At 43.5% G+C, this 16,366-nt stretch overlaps 1 protein-coding gene across 1 annotated transcript in view; it reads right to left on the reverse strand.

Moving 5' to 3' along the window:
* The window catches only part of RSBN1L (round spermatid basic protein 1 like), a 135,693-nt gene that overhangs the window by 64,590 nt on the left and 54,737 nt on the right, over positions 1 to 16,366 (reverse strand). The window contains 2 exon segments of the mRNA XM_077471867.1: positions 92 to 162; positions 165 to 725. Coding sequence (XP_077327993.1) covers positions 92 to 162; positions 165 to 725 — 632 coding nt within the window.

The raw sequence follows: 16,366 nt of genomic DNA on the forward strand, positions 1-16,366 counted from the left end.
TAAACAGCTTTAGCTTTCAAAATATCTTCATTAAAATATAAAATACTAAGGAATATATAAGCAGCAAATAAAACCAGACCCTTCCTCTTACCTGAGCATGGAAGTTGGAAATAGTTGTGGTCTCGATGTCTTTTTTCCCCAAGATCTCCATTTTGACTGGGAGTTGGGAAATTTAAAGGAAAAATAATCCAAAAAGTCAGGTAAATACGTGGCTGCCCCATGCACAATCCCCATGACATAATAAGCTGCACAATTTTCATTTTCACTAAAGACTAGACTAACAAATTCGTCAGCAAACCTTTCCATCTCCATGGGAGACAGGTGAGAGAGTTCACCGCTGTAAGCATGTACTATAGATGCTCCACCATTGGGCTGATGTTCTATGTGAATGAGGTGCTTGAATTCCAAAGAGTCCAACCGCTTGGGCTTGTGCTGATCGCGAGGCTCCTTCAGAGACACAAAAGGAGATTCATTCTCTGGAGCAACCTTCTTGTCCTCTACCTTCAGGACCAAGTCCTTCAAACGCTCATCCACTTCTACTTTGGCTTCTGGGTTCTCATATTTTCCCATGTCATAGACCAGGCCTGAGCAGACTGTCTGGATGGATTTGCTGTACATTTTCGGCTGTTTACGCTTCTCACCTTCCTTGTGTTTCTTCTTCTTTTTCTTCTTGACTTTTTTAATTTGCAGTTCATCTGTGTTTGGTTTTGGCTTTTCATTCGGGTCTAAAACAAAATAAAATTTTAGAGACCATAGGCATTTTAAAACACCCAAACAATCTACAGGTATGGCCGAATTTTGCAATTACCAACTTGGAAAACACTGTTTGTTGTCCACTAAATGACTTACCTAAAACACCACAAAACCACACATGTTCAGTGGCCAAAAATCAAGGACATATTTGTTTCTTAAAAAAATATTCATATTGACTTGAGCTGGTAATTGTGCAGTCATGCAATGCTGTACTCAAACCAAATTTATATCTTTTTTTCCACACAAATAGAGCTTTCTTTTTGTGGTATTTGATCACCACTGGGTTTTTCATTTTTTTTGCGATACAAACCAAAAAAAATAAAAAAATTTGAAAAAATATATAATTTTTTTTAACTTTCTGCTAATAAACATATCCATAAAAAAAAAAAAAAAAAAATCAAATTTCTTCATACATTTTGGCCAAAATGTATTCTGTTACATGTTTTTGAAAAAAAAAAAAAGATCCCAATAAGTTTATGACTGGTTTGCATGAAAGATCAACGACTTATAATGGTACTGTAGTATTGCGGCAGACGATCTGACACTGGAGGGGAACTGACTAACTGGCACTGACATCAGTGCCATTATTACAATGATCAGGGAAGGGGGTAACATCTAGGGCAATCAAGGGATTAAAATGGTTGTAAACCCTTTTTAAAAAATCCTGAAACAAAAAAATCCTGCAAGACAAAGACATAATGAGCTAGTATGCATAGCTCGCGGCATATCCCTGCCATCTGTATGGCGCCGTAGACAGCGGTGGCTGTCTTCGGGCAAATATCTCCTAAACCGTATAGGTTTTTTTTTTTATTAAATATGCGCCTAACTATGTGTAACTTGTGCTGCTATTTAATAATGATCTCTGTTTCTCATCCCTGCCTTGCAGGGATGAGAAACTGACAGATCGCTACCTATGTACAGAGCTCTGTGTTGAATGTCAACACAGAGCCCTCAGCTGTGAGTGTAAACAGCAGATCAGCAGGCAATGGGCATGAATCATTGGCTGCGACTTGCCAACTGGCTCCCACAGTGTATAATCACAGCGGGAGCCGGTCGGAGGGCACGCAGGCATGTGCCTGAAATAGGCAGCAACATACCAGTATGTTGCTTTTGTCTACATTAGCAAAAGTTAAATATTAACTTAACCAATCAAGCACTCTGTATTGAGGACACAGGCGGTGTTAGTTGCAGCACCATGAGAAGCCTCACAACAATGTGCAAAAGGCCATAAATTGCAAATGAAGCTTTAACCTCCTGTCATTCACTTTTTACAAGGCTGAGCATGACTGTCTTATTTTTCCTAAAAGCTAAAGTTACCTTATCGCAGGGCAGGAACAGACAAAAGTTGTCCGATTTAGTAGATCATGCAATCTACACATAAGCATTTTCTCAGTTTCAGGAAATTAGATAACATTAGCATTTTATATTGTAAGACTTGAACATTGATCCAGTTAAACATCCTACAAAAAAAACTTTCACAGTAGCATGGTAAAATGATGGATAAAATGAAAAATGAAAGACATGCATTCTATTCTAAGGTCTCCTGTACTCAGTGAGAGGATGAAATTATGCTGAGTGTAGCATTTATATGGGAATGACCACATTTAGGCTTTCCCATGTGTGGCAGGCTGTATACGACACCTGCAGATCTCTAAGGGTGGGAAAAACACCTGGAAATTTATACCCAACGCATTTTCATCCACTCACCATATGTATGCCTAAGGTCTAATGCAGTTACTGCAGAAGGTAAAATACTTCATTGAGGCAGCTAATATAACCTTACAAATTTTTTCTTGACTTATCAATGGCAAATCAGGCCAACTCCCCGTATAAAAAAAAACAAACAAAGAACAAACACTACACTGATGAACTATACCAGTTAAAGAGGAAGTAAACCCCGATGGGTTTTACTTCCTCTGTATTTCCCTGCAAAGGTAAAGCATAATGGGCTACTATGCATCACATAGTAGCCCATTATGTGTCACTTACCTGACACAGGATCCAGCGATGTCACCACTGTCCCCTCTTCCACGAAGCATCCATCTTCCTTCCGTGTATCGCGGCTCCAGTGCTGTGATTGTCCGGAGCCACAATGACATCACTCCATGATCACCGTTAGCAATGGCACGCTCAGCGGTGCATGTAGGTTTAGGAGATATTTCTTGCACCTTAATCTAGGCTTACTTGTAGGTCAAAGTGGTCTGTAAGGGTTTACAATCACTAAGCCGGAAAAGATATTTTGTCCACAGACCCAGATTTAGGCTAGGTTCACATATCTGAAGGTGGGAATGCGTGTGAAATTGCGTGTGCTCGCAACACACTACACTTTAGCAGACGATACCATTGTTAATGGCATGTCCACGCATCAGCAACCACAGTGTGTTTTCGCATGCACCAAACTGCATGGGGGCGATTTAAAAATAAGGGATCAGGAAAAAATAAACAGCAAGGGATTATGAAAAACACAAATCTATTTTGCTTATTCTATATCTTTTGTCGTAAACTAACAAAAAGGAACCTTTCATGTTCAGAACCCTAAAGCCAGCCATAGACGGAGGGATCTGCTTTCCTGCAACCTCCACAATGTTAATGGGGGGAATCCCTCCTGCAGAGCCATTGTGTTCTCCCAGTGGAGTAGCTGTCCCCAACAGGAGAACACAATTATTATTGCTTGTAGCTATAATAGCTGCTAGCAAAAATTGCATGTAAAATCTGACAGGCTGGTTGTACCCAGGTTGATCAATCAACTTGGGTATATTAAGCCTACCCCATACATATAGGGAATATGGTGTGGCCTAAGGATGAAAACACTATTGCAAAAAGATGTGTGAATGGTTATATACATACAGGTAACTATTATGACCATCTATGACCTGTCTGCTGTGCTGTCTCTAAATGATCAATGCTATTTCATGTTTGTTTAAATTGTATTCATTATGTACCATATCTGTTACAATTGTTGATTACTCCGTTTTTCACAACAAAAAAAGTTGCTCATTTCTAGTGCTTATTGTGCCTAATATCAATTATAACTCCCGAAGAAGCCAATATCAAGGCGAAACCTGTAGAGATGAAATCAGTCAGCACATGTATTTTAACATCAATATTTTTCTTTTGCATGTCTTGTTTTTATCTTCTGAATAAATTTCTACTTTAATAAAATAATTTTGTTGAATTTTGCACCTTAAAAATACCATTTAGTTTTCCTATTTTTTTCAATTAACTGGATGAACTGTTCAGGTCCACATGTCTAGTACATAGAATGAACAGAAAATATCCTCTTCTTCAGGGACAATAGGTTATAAGATTCCAGGTTTTGCAAGGTTAATCCTGTGTGCTGGTGATGCAACAAATGCAAATCATGGCTCCAGGGCAGCAAAAACTGAGACAGACCACTGAAAATGTGCCAGCAAGCAAGGAAGGAAAGAACCGCCAGATGGAGCCCCAGTCTCAGATCAAGTCACCCCTATAGGGGCCAGAGTAGTTGTAAGAAGGTATATTGCAAGAAGCTGTGGTATCTTGTAAGATAGCAGTGCCAAGGTGCAGCTGGTGTCTCCCATATGGCAATATACCTTCTTGCATTCTTGCAACTAATGTCCTATTTAGGTTCCTTATTTTTCCTTGTGCCTGGCAGTTGGGCATGTATATCTTTTGCTGGTCTTCTACGCTATCTTCTCGCTCTCTTGCTGGGTCTTCTCCGCTATCTTCCTGCTTTTTTGCTGGGTCTTCTCCGCTGTGTTCTCCCTCTGTTCTTCTGATGTTGACTCAACGCTCTCTCCCGCTGTAACAATGGGTGTGCGTTGTGCCACTACATATATTGGCATGGGGAGGGGTCCCCGGAGACCCACCCCTTATGACGTCACCGCCCTGGGCATGATGGGGTGGTGAAGTCATAAGGGGTGGGGCCTCCCGGTGACATGACCCGGTGATCCCGCCCATGCCAATATAAGTAGGGGCACACCGCGCACCCAGCATTAGAGTGGGAGAGAGTGCTGATTCAAAATCGGAACAAGAACAGAGGGAGAACACAGCAGAGAAGACAGGGCAAAAGAGCGAGAAGACAGTGGGAGAGACCCAGCAGAAGACAGCGGACAGAGGGGGAAGAACCGGAGGGGGGAGAAGAACCGGAGGGGGGAGACGACATCAGCGGAGGAGGCAAAAAAGCCGGAGAGGGGAGAAGAAAAAGTCAGAAGAGATGCCAGAGCTGCTTAATTACTTGAAAACCTTTGTACTGTGTTTTAGAGACACTTTTCTTTTAGGTGAATGGGTAGGGGTAGTTGTGTCAGACCAGTTAAGACGGCTCTCCCAGTAACTTTTTCAGAGAAAGCCTGCAAGTATGTTTTTAACTGCGTGAGATCAATGTGAACAGTGCGCATGCACAAGCGGCTGTTGCGCTTGCTCACGTTCGTTTGTTCACTGTGTGGCCAAAATCTTAGTTAATATTAAGCAACGTACATGCAATTGCATGGGTTGAACGGGCACACCTCTAAACTTGACAATTTTGTTTTTACGTTGATTCACCTTTATGTGTTTTTTTTTTTAAAGGAGATTTGCACACAGGTCATGTTACGTTGTGTACATGCGACATGCACCTTGTTAAAATTATGTAAAGAGACTCTTGCTCCTCTATCTTCTCCTAGAAGGGCATTTAACCTTCCCCCTCTAATGCATAGGATTTCCTTGGGCCAACATTTGCTTTTAAAGGGGAACTCCACAATCCATTCTCCAATGCTCTTGTCTCCCCCTCTAGCCCTTTGGATTTCCATGGGCTAACTTTTACTTTTAAAGGGGAACTTCACACTCCACTCTATTCTCAAAAGGCTGTGAGCTGCCTTGACCAATCCAAACCACATCCATTTTCAGAGCATACAATAGGGCCAGCTAGGAAAGAGGCGAGAAGAGCAATCTCCCAACCCCCTCCTGAACCACACAAGGCCACATGCACACAACATAGCTAGCTGCCTTTGGGACATGGTGGGCTCAGCCCAATACCAACCACAAAGCACCTTGTACCCACTAGTTTAAAAAGGGATTTTGCACATGCCGTAAAGCTCCCTGTCTGCAGCCCCCCACAACCCCAGCCTAGGGTTGTGTGGAAGAGGCCCTTGTGCCCCTGAATAGTAGAACAATGTGGTTGACTTTTAGGGTGCTCGAGCCCCTCCCTGAGCCCCTCCCGTCCCCAAGCATCCACCCACCTTCATGGACTGGCTTGCTGTGTGTTTGGCTAGAGGTTTGTGTGTGAGAGGGGCAAAAGTTTTCCATAAAGCCGTACATCTTTGAAGCAGCATTTTGGATACATGCTACAGATGCACCACTATACAAGCAGAGTAAGCCCCCCCAAGTTATTAAGTTATTAGCTTGTAAGCAATTTTGCATTTTTAAAAGGCACTTCTCCTTGTTTTGTTTTTTGGGGTTGTCCAAATTGGTGACATTGATACATGTACCACAGGGTGGGACCTGGGCCCCCATACCCATTTTAAGGCCTATAAATAGAAGATAAGCCAGCCACGTGGGGACTCGCAAATTTAACAAGTCAGTTCCCATAGACTGCAATGGTATTTGTTGTATAATTTTTGCCCATGTTAGGCTCTTTGTTTGCCCCCTGGATTAATTTTGTAGCATGCCGGATGATGTGCTTAATTTTTTTTTTTTTGCTGTGGCTTTTGGTATGACAAATGCATTTTGTTTGGCATGCACAGGGACTTTGTTTTTTTGTGCTTTTTGCATGTTAATAGCTACAGTCGGTGAACTTGCATTTTGTGTGTTTCATGGACTGTGCATGTGTTTTCAATTGCCTTATTAGCACACAAATGTACCTATGTTATATAAAGCTTACAGATAGCATTCATTATCTTGCCCTGAAAAGAGGCAAGATTGCTTGATGGTGTGTGTGTGGCAAGAGAGTACATTTGGGTGTCCTTAAAGAGTTTGTAACATGTATTTTCTCTTTGTATTTTGTTTGTTATGTCTTTGCAAAACAGATGTGTTTTAGAGCAAGTTTTTTATTTTTTATTTTTATTTTTTTGGGGGGGGGGGACTTTTCACAGAAATATTTTTGATATTGTCAATCTGTGTTGTTTGTAGGTTGTTCGTTTCACTTTGATTTAATTGTCTGTGCTGCATTATTTAGCAAAATCTTCCTCAAGCTGTTGTGACTAAGAAATGTTGAAATCCTTAACCACTTGCTTACTGGGCACTTAAACACCCTTCCTGCCCAGACCAATTTTCAGCTTTCGGTGCTCTCACACTTTGAATGACAATTACTCAGTCATGCAACACTGTACCCAAATGAATTTTTTGTCCTTTTTTTCCCACAAATAGAGCTTTCTTTTGGTGGTATTTGATCACCTCTGGGGTTTTAATTTTTTGCGCTATAAATGAAAAAAATACCGATTTTTTTTTTTTTTAAACGCATATTTCTTTGTTTCTATGACAGAATTATGCAAATTGTAAATTTTTCTTCATAAATTTTGGCCACAATTTATACCGTTACATATCTTTGGTAAAAATAACCCAAATTCGTGGATATTATTTGGTCTTTGTGAAAGTTAGAGAGTCTACAAGCTGTGGTGCGAATCGCACAAAATTGATCACATCTGATGTACTGGTGGCCTATCTCGCTTCTTGTGACCCGAACAAGTCAGGAAAGTACAAATACCCTCCAAATGACCCCTTTTTGGAAAGTAGACATTCCAAGGTATTTAGTAAGAGGCATGGTGAGCTTTTTGATGTTGTCATTTTTTTCCCACAATTCTTTGCAAAATTAAGATTTTTCATTTTTTTTCACAAAATTGTCATTGTAATAGGTTATTTCTCTCACATGGCATGTGTATACCACAAATGACACCCCCCAAAAAATTCTGCTACTCCTCCTGAGTATTATAATACAACATGTGTGGGACTTTTTCACAGCCTGGCCACTTAGAGAGACCCCAACATGCTGGGAGCGCCATCACGTGTTCTAGGAGCATAAATTACACATCTAACTTGTTGACTACCTGTTACACTTTTGAAGGCCCTGGAGCACCAGGACAATGACACGTGGCACTGATGACACGTGACACTGATGACAGATGGCACTAATATGTGGCACTGATGACACGTGGCACGAATACGTGGCACTGATGACAGATGGCACTAATACGTGGCACCAATGACAGATGGCACTAATACGTGGCAGCGATGACGCATGAAACTGACAGATGGCACTGATAAGTGGCATTGATGACACGTGACACTAACAGATGGCACGTGACACTGACAGGTGGCACTGATGACAAATGGCACTGATGACAAATGGCACTGACAACAGGTGGCATTGGGGACAGATAGCACTAACAGGTGGCACTGGGGACAGATAGCACTAACAGGTGGCACTGGGGACAGATAGCACTGGGGCGGATGGCACTGGGGCGGATGGCACTTTTTTTTTACTTTTTTTTTACGCTTACGGCCGCTGCAGCCGTTCATCTCTCCCCTCTCACACGCTGTCTGTGTGAGGAGGGAGAGCGGCACTGAGAGATAATCTCATATGTTTACATATGAGATCATCTCACATTGGACACGCCGATCGCGCTGTAAACGGCCGCTGTGATTGTCCGTTTACAGCGATCTGTGTTTGCCTGTCTCCGGGGGACACGGCAAACACAGAACTTCCCCGATGCGCGCCCGCGCGCATTGCGGAAGTAAACAGGACATCCAGGGACGGCCTCCCGGATGAGAGCGTCTGCTCTATAGCCGTCATTCAGCTATAGGGCGGGCGGGAAGAGGTTAAGATACTGTCCATTTGTGGGCCCAATCTTTTTAACTCCTGTTCATTTCCTCTGCAAAATGGTCAAAACTCAAAACCATATTCTGTTTTTTGTGTCTCAAATGAACATATATGTGATTTTTGCTTTGCTTGCTCTTTTCCAAGTCCTGTTTTGTTGACCAATAAAACTTGCAGCAAATGTTATGTTTTATGCGTATGCTGCCATGGATAGGCACCAGGAAAGGAAAAATTACAGAGAGGTAAGTATTCAATTTTCCATTTTAGCGCAATGGTTCTCAGCCTCAGTCCTCAAGTATCCCCGACAGGACATGTTTTGGGAAATGAATTTATCTTAGCTAAATAGCTGTCCAAAATACCAAGCCATTGACTCTGATTTATAGCACCTGTGCAAGATGAAAGTAACCTGCAAACATGGCCTGTTGGGGGTACTTGAGGACAGGGTTGAGAACCACTGATTTAGAGCACAGAGCTAAACTCTAGCTCAAGGCAATCCTATTCTAATTGTGGGCATTTGAGGGAAACTGAGTGAGTGTTAGAACCCCTGGTTGTCTTCTTTAGGTTGGGCTTTGTGTCCCTTTTCTGAAAATTGGCTTCACTTCCTGTCACATAGCCAAACGGGAAGGAAGGGTAAAACCCAACCAATGTCTTTCCATGGGGAAAAATAGGTCAATCTAAATCGTGTCCCCATTAGGAAAATTGCACTTGGTTGTGTACACCCCAAATTATTAGGTATTTTCGGGTTTATTAAAGTCAAATCCACTATACAACACAAGTGTACTCGCTGTAAATCTAAGGGGAAGCACTGGTGATTTTATCATCCAATCATGTAGAAGCAATTTTTTCCTTGCATGTCCCCCTCAGATCTCCAGAAACTGCACTTCTAAGTGCACTTGTAGTGCAAAGTGAATTTGCCTTTAGTAAATAAACTCCAAAGTCCAAGATACCTAATAATTTGGGGTGTACACAGTAAAATGTTAGAGTGCAATTTATCTAATGGGGAAGCTATTTAGACTGACCTGTGTCTCCCCAAGGAAAGACATTGGTAGGGTTTTACCCTCACTTCCTGTTTGGCTCTGTGACAGGAAGTGAATAAATTTGAAGGAGAAACTGGCAAAATTTGGGAGGGGTCTTCACCCTATCAGCGGTACAGACATCCCCAAAAAACTGACAAGACTTCTCATCCCTTTGCACTCCATCTCCAAGCAAAAACAAGAAAGGATTTAATTTATTTTTAACTAACAAAGCATTCCTAAGTTCAACTGTGATGCATGTCAATGGCCCATTTAGACCTTAATAGAAAACACCAATTGACTATAAACATTTGTTAGTGCAGTCCTGGAAATGTCCATCTGCTTTCCCATTTTTATAAAAAATGGGTTCCTGCAGCTAGATGTGCCAAATGCATCTAGATGCGTGACCACTGTGTATGTGAGATGTGCAACTGCTGTGTGCATGGAGGTATGTACCCGTGGAGCATATCTGGTTCCTGGAAGTGGTGGCCAGCACACAGGAATGACATCACGCCCTTCCAGGAAGTTGCTTGTACTGTTGCCAATTTCTTCCCACCACCATGACCCACTCATTGTTCTCTGAGGAAGAGATGATCTTTATTTGCAAATTAAGATAATTTTGTATTTATTTTTACATGGGGTGGTGTTTGTGTGGGTCATGTGTGTATGTCTAAATGATTTGGCCTCAAAACACACACCCACTTCCTGTGTACAGATTCACTATGTTCTTGTGTCCATCAGCAGAGAGAAGTTGGTTAGATAAACTCCCAATTCTGGAGGCATAATAATGGTCTAGCACAGGGGTCTTCAAACTACGTCCCTCCAGTTGTTCAGGAACTACAATTCCCATCATGCCCAGTCATGTCTGTGAATGTCAGAGTTTTACAATGCCTCCTGGGATGTGTAGTTCCTGATCATTCCTGATCACTCCAGCATGTCTTGAAAAAAGGTGGTTTTTCATGTGCCTTGTATAATGCTCAAGAAATAGCGTTAGGAAAATACAAGTGGGTCATGGCACATCTACATTCCAAATATGGCACTTAAGATAGTCATGCACTATGCAATCTGATTGGCTAATCTCTGTGCAACAAGATATTTAGGCAACATAGGTAACAGGAGGACGCAGTTGAACAATTATATCAAAATATAGGAAATCAAACAGGCTCTTGCACTAGATCTAATTTATTTAAGATGTAACGGATTGCAGTGTATGGTCACCTTTACAGATCAAGATCTAAAAATATTAATTTATTGGGTTTAGAAACACTTCTCTGTTCCTTGTAATATATTGAAAGATTTGGGTAAAAAAAATCAAAAAAAAAATCAAAAGGGTTAATTAACTGAGTACACCTACTAATTGTCTAACAAGACACATCCAATGAGATGAAATTAACCAATTGTATTGGCCGTGTGCTATCGTCAATGAGAAAACTGCAGTTACCCTAGCGCCAGTTGCAGTTTACAACATACAGTGCCTTGCGAAAGTATTCGCCCCCCTTGAACTTTTCAACCTTTTGCCACATTTCAGGCTTCAAACATAAAGATATAACATTTTTATTTTTTGTGACGAATCACCAACAAGTGGGACACAATTGTGAAGTGGAACGAAATCTATTGGATATTTTAAACTTTTTTAGCAAATAAAAAACTGAAAAGTGGTGCGTGCAAAAATTATTCAGCCCCTTTACTTTCAGTGCAGCAAACTCACTCCAGAAGTTCAGCGAGGATCTCTGAATGATCCAATGTTGTCCTAAATGACTGATGGTGATAAATAGAATCCACCTGTGTGTGATCAAGTCTCTGTATAAATGCACCTGCTCTGTGATAGTCTCAGGGTTCTGTTGAAAGCGCAGAGAGCATCATGAAGACCAAGGAACACACTAGGCAGGTCCGTAATACTGTTGTGGAGAAGTTTAAAGCTGGATTTGGATACAAAAAGATTTCCCAAGCTTTAAACATCCCAAGGAGCACTGTGCAAGTGATCATTTTGAAATGGGAGTATCAGACCACTGCAAATCTACCAAGACCTGGCCGTCCCTCTAAACTTTCAGCTCAGACAAGGAGAAGACTGATCAGAGATGCAGCCAAGAGGCCCATGATCACTCTGGATGAACTGCAGAGAACTACAGCTGAGGTGGGAGAGTCTGTCCATAGGACAACAATCAGTCGTACACTGCACAAATCTGGCCTTTATGGAAGAGTGGCAAGAAAAACGGAAAATTTATATCAAATACTTACCGTAATTTTCCTTTCCTGATAGGCTCCATGGCAGCATACGTGTGGGTAGCCCCGCCTCCACGATTACCCAATAGGACCCAACTCCCATAAATCTTTGCTCCTGGCCACTATCAGTGTTCCGTAACTAGCCGACTCCAGACATTTGGGAGGGAACTCCTGCTGCCATGGAGCCTATCAGGAAAGGAAAATTACGGTAAGTATTTGATATAAATTTTCCGTTTTCCTGAAAGGCTCCATGGCAGCATACGTGTGGGAAATAACTCGCCAAACACACCCGGGTGGGCAAAATGTCGAGCAAAGAACAAACGTTTATTTAGCATTGTCAACCGACAAAACTTGCAAACCAAAATTAACAGAAGACAGAGCCGCTGGCTCTACACAGTAATGAGAAACAAAGGTATTAATAGAAGACCAAGAGGCCGCTCTGCAAATAACTTCAGGCGCCACATGGCGAGAAGCTGCCCACGATGTTGAAATACTCCGTGTTGAATGAGCCGTTAATGCCTCAGGAGGAGCCAAGCCCTTTGCTCTGTACGCCCTCTGAATGATCTGAACGATCCAGGTAGAGATAGATCTAGCCGAAGCTCGCAATCCTTTATTCTTGCCATGAGGGAGAACAAAAAGAAATTTCGTTTGTCTAAAGGGAGCTGTGACTTCCAAATATTGTTTCAGCGCGTGTCCTACGTCCAGAGGATGAACATCCTGACTCTCTGAGTTTTTGAAAGTGGGAAGCACAACTTCCTGATTCTCATGGAAGACCGAGGTTACTTTGGGATGCGATCCCAACATGGGAATCAATACTGCCCTATCTGGAAAGAAAGTCAGAAAGGGTTCTTCCGAACCTAGATTCCTAATCTCAGAAACTCTCTTGGCTGAGGTTATAGCTACCAAGAAGATGGTCTTGAGAGTGAGATCCCTTATGGACAGAGGCTCCGTAGAATCCTTTCCAAGGTTTGAGAGAAAATCCAGCACTAAAGGGAGGTCCCATTTAGGAAACCTTGGTTTTCTTTGGGGTCTGAGCCTGGTAGCTCCCTTGAAGAATTGTTGTACCAGTGTAAAGGCTGAAATAGCCGATACTTGGACTCTCAATGAACTGATAACTAGAGGTAAATCAAGGCCTGTTTGAAGAAAGCTTAGTATGTCTTGTATTGTTGGAGAACTGCAAGAATTTTCTCTGGTGGACATATGGGCTGAAAACTTGGACCATATACGCTCATATACCCTATTAGTACTCCCGCGTCTGGAATTGAGAAGGGTTGGGATGACCTCTTCCGGACAACCAAGAGCTTCTAGCCTTTCCCTCTCAAAAACCATACCTTGAGGTTCAGACATGATGGGCATGGATGTAACCTTGTGCCTTGAGATAGCAAATCCGACCTGAGAGGCAGGGGAACTGGCTCTCGAAAACTGAGGAGCAGCAGTAGAGGGAACCAAGGTCTGTTGGGCCAGAAAGGAATCACTGCGAGAATCTCCGCCTTCTCTGACCTGAGTCTCCGAAGGAATTGCAGGATCACCGGAACTGGAGGGAAGGCGTAAGCTGTCTGAAACTTCCAAAGTTCTGTGAGGGCATCTATCCCATATGCCTGGGGATCCCTGAACCTTGAGTAATATTTTGGAAGCTTCCGATTGCACGGGGAAGCGAACAAGTCGACTTCCAGGGACAATCCTAAGGTCAGGAGCCAATCGAATACTTCCCGGTGTAGAGACCACTCGTTGTTGTCCAACTCGACACGCGATAGGAAGTCCGCCTGAACATTCTGCACCCCTGGGATGTAGACTGCAGAAAGGTTGGACAAATTCTTCTGAGCCCAATTCATTATTGGCTCCGTCTCCTGTAACAGGGACCAGCTGCGAGTTCCCCCTTGCTTCTTTACGTAAGCCACCGCGGTTGTGTTGTCCAACCTTAGCATGACCGAGGCATTCGCTGTCAGATGATGGAATGACCGAAGCGCCTGGAAGGCCGCTCTTAGCTCCAGAACATTGGAGACGACTCTCTGTGATGGAAACGTCCACCTGCCCTGAGCGACCTCCGAAAGGCAGTGAGCGCCCCATCCTCGGTTGCTGGCATCTGAAGTTACCGTGACCCATGAGATGGGAATGATTGAATGGTGGTTGCGCAGGTTCTTCCCCTGTAGCCACCAAAGAAGAGACGTCCTCATGGCTGGAGTGAGGAATATGCGCTGTGTCTGGCTGGATAAGTCCCACTGTTGTAGAAACCCCTTCTGAAAGGGACGAGTGTGCCACTGGGCCCACTTTACCATGGGAATGGTGGCTGACATTGTGCCAATCACCCTCAGACATTGGAGAGCCGAGAGATGGGATGCTGCAAGGGCTGCATGAATCCTGTCTCGTATGACTCCAACCTTCTCTTCTGGAAGGGCGATAGTACCTTCTGCTGTGTTGAACTGCGCCCCTAGGAAAACAAGAGACTGAGTTGGATCTAGGTGACTCTTTTCTAAGTTCAGAAGCCACCCGAACTCCTGTAGAGTGGAGATGACTAGGTCTTTGTGCTCCAAGAGCTGATCTTTGTTCTGGGATAGCAGAAGAAGGTCGTCGAGATAGTGATGGAGACGAACACCTTTGACTCTGAGAAAGGCCACAACTGCCAAAAGAACTTTGGAGAAGACCCGTGGGGACGTTGTTAACCCAAAGGGAAGACATGTAAATTGAAGATGTTGAATGCCTACTGCAAAGCGGAGGTATTGTTGAAACTCCTTTGCCACGGGAACATGGAAGTAAGCGTCCTTCAAATCGACTGATATCATCCAGTCCCCCAGATACACGGACTGCTGGATGGTAAGCAGAGATTCCATCTTGAACTTCTCTTTGCGAATGAAGGAATTGAGATGGGTCAAATCTATTACCCGCCTCCATGTGCCGTTTTTCTTTTGAACCAGAAACAAAGGGGAATACATGCCCTCTCCACGTTCTTCTTCTGGAACGGGAACGGCTGCGCCTTGATCCAGTAAAGAGTTCACGTAGGTCAATAGGACTTGTTTCTTCTCTCTTGATTCTGGAAGATTTGTGGGAATAAATCTTAGCTTTGGGGTGCTGATAAAACCCCACTTGTGACCTGAGGAAATTGTTTTTACAGTCCAAAAATCCCGAATTGAGGCCGCCCAAACATGCCTGAAGTGGAGAAGACGAGCCCCCACCTGACAAGTTTGAGCGGGCCCAATTTCAAAAGGATTTCGCGGAATCCTGCTTGCCGGACGAACCCCCTTTTGAGGTATTTTTGAAAGAAGATTGCCTGGATCTCCATGACCTTGAGAATTCTCGACCAGGTCTATAGCTCCGCGCCTCCCTGGCACGATCAGGGCCTTGTCTTCTAGGAAATGGACGCCTTTGATTTTGAAGACGTCTGTCCTGGGGAAGAAACCCAGATTTCCCACCTGTAGCCCGGGATATGGCAGTATCCAGCTTGTTACCAAACAAAGATGACCCCTCAAAGGGAATACGGCACCAGGCCTGTTTGGATGCTGGATCCGCCAGCCATGGACGGAGCCATAACGCACGGCGAGCTGAGACTGCTGCTAACATATCCCGAGATATCAGGCGGATAACATCAATAGATGCCTCCCCCAAAAAGGCAGGCGCCATCCTGATTTCTTGAATAGGGGAGTCTTTTGCTGACTCAATAGAAATACCCCTCAGGAATTCCTCTACAGAGTCAGCCCATGATTCTATGGCCTTGGATACCGCTGCCATTGCAAGCACTGGTTTGCAAGCCATTCCAGAAGTCAGATATATCCTCTTAAGGTCTGAATCGATCCGCCTTTCCAAAGGATCTTTAAAGGATACCGTATCCTCTAAGGGTAGGGTTACATATCTCACCAAACGCATGAGTGCTGCATCCACCAGTGGTGCTGACTCCAGGTGCTTCACATCCTCTTCTTTAAAGGGATATAATTTCAGGATTTTTGACTGCATAGAACCCTTTTTATCCACCTTGCTCCATTCCTCTGTAATAATGTCAACCAACTCTGAAAGGAAGGGAAAAATTGTCGCTCCTTATTGAGCTGTTTAAAGAACTTTCTCTGCTTTGGTGGGGAAGTAATAGGGTCTTCCCACTTCAGAGCCTCTCTCACTGCTTTGACCAATGAAGGCACCAGTCCATAGTCAAAACCTAAACCAGGATCCTCACAGTCAGATTCACTATCTGAGATGGGAGCAGATAGGCGGCTTGGCTGAGAGGATTCCCATGTCTCCTGCAATGGGTTCTCTCCAGGTGGAGGAGCCAATAATTCTGACGGGGATTCACACAGCTGTAGAGCATCCCTCTCCTGCAGAGACTCCTTCACAACCCGTCTTACTATTGACTCCAAACGCTGGTCTGCATCATCCCTTTCATCTGCAGCTTTGGAGAAGCAATGATCGCATAAGGATACGTCCGAAGGAACAGGCATCCTGCACCCCCAGCATGATTTTTCCGTACGCTTGCTGGAGTGAGCAGCAGGGGGGTGAGAATAATTCTTATTATGCTGTTCAGATCTTGACCTATGCTGGCTAGATCTTGAGGAGGATTTATGGCGGTGTGATCTTGATGATCCACTGCGTCTAGAAGTGATAGGTTGTGGATCAGACCCAGAAGGGC

Source organism: Lithobates pipiens, unplaced genomic scaffold, assembly GCF_037356315.1.
Source record: "Lithobates pipiens isolate NorthernLeopardFrog02 unplaced genomic scaffold, aLitPip1_a1.2 Scaffold_8, whole genome shotgun sequence".
Classification (NCBI taxonomy): Eukaryota; Metazoa; Chordata; class Amphibia; order Anura; family Ranidae; genus Lithobates; species Lithobates pipiens.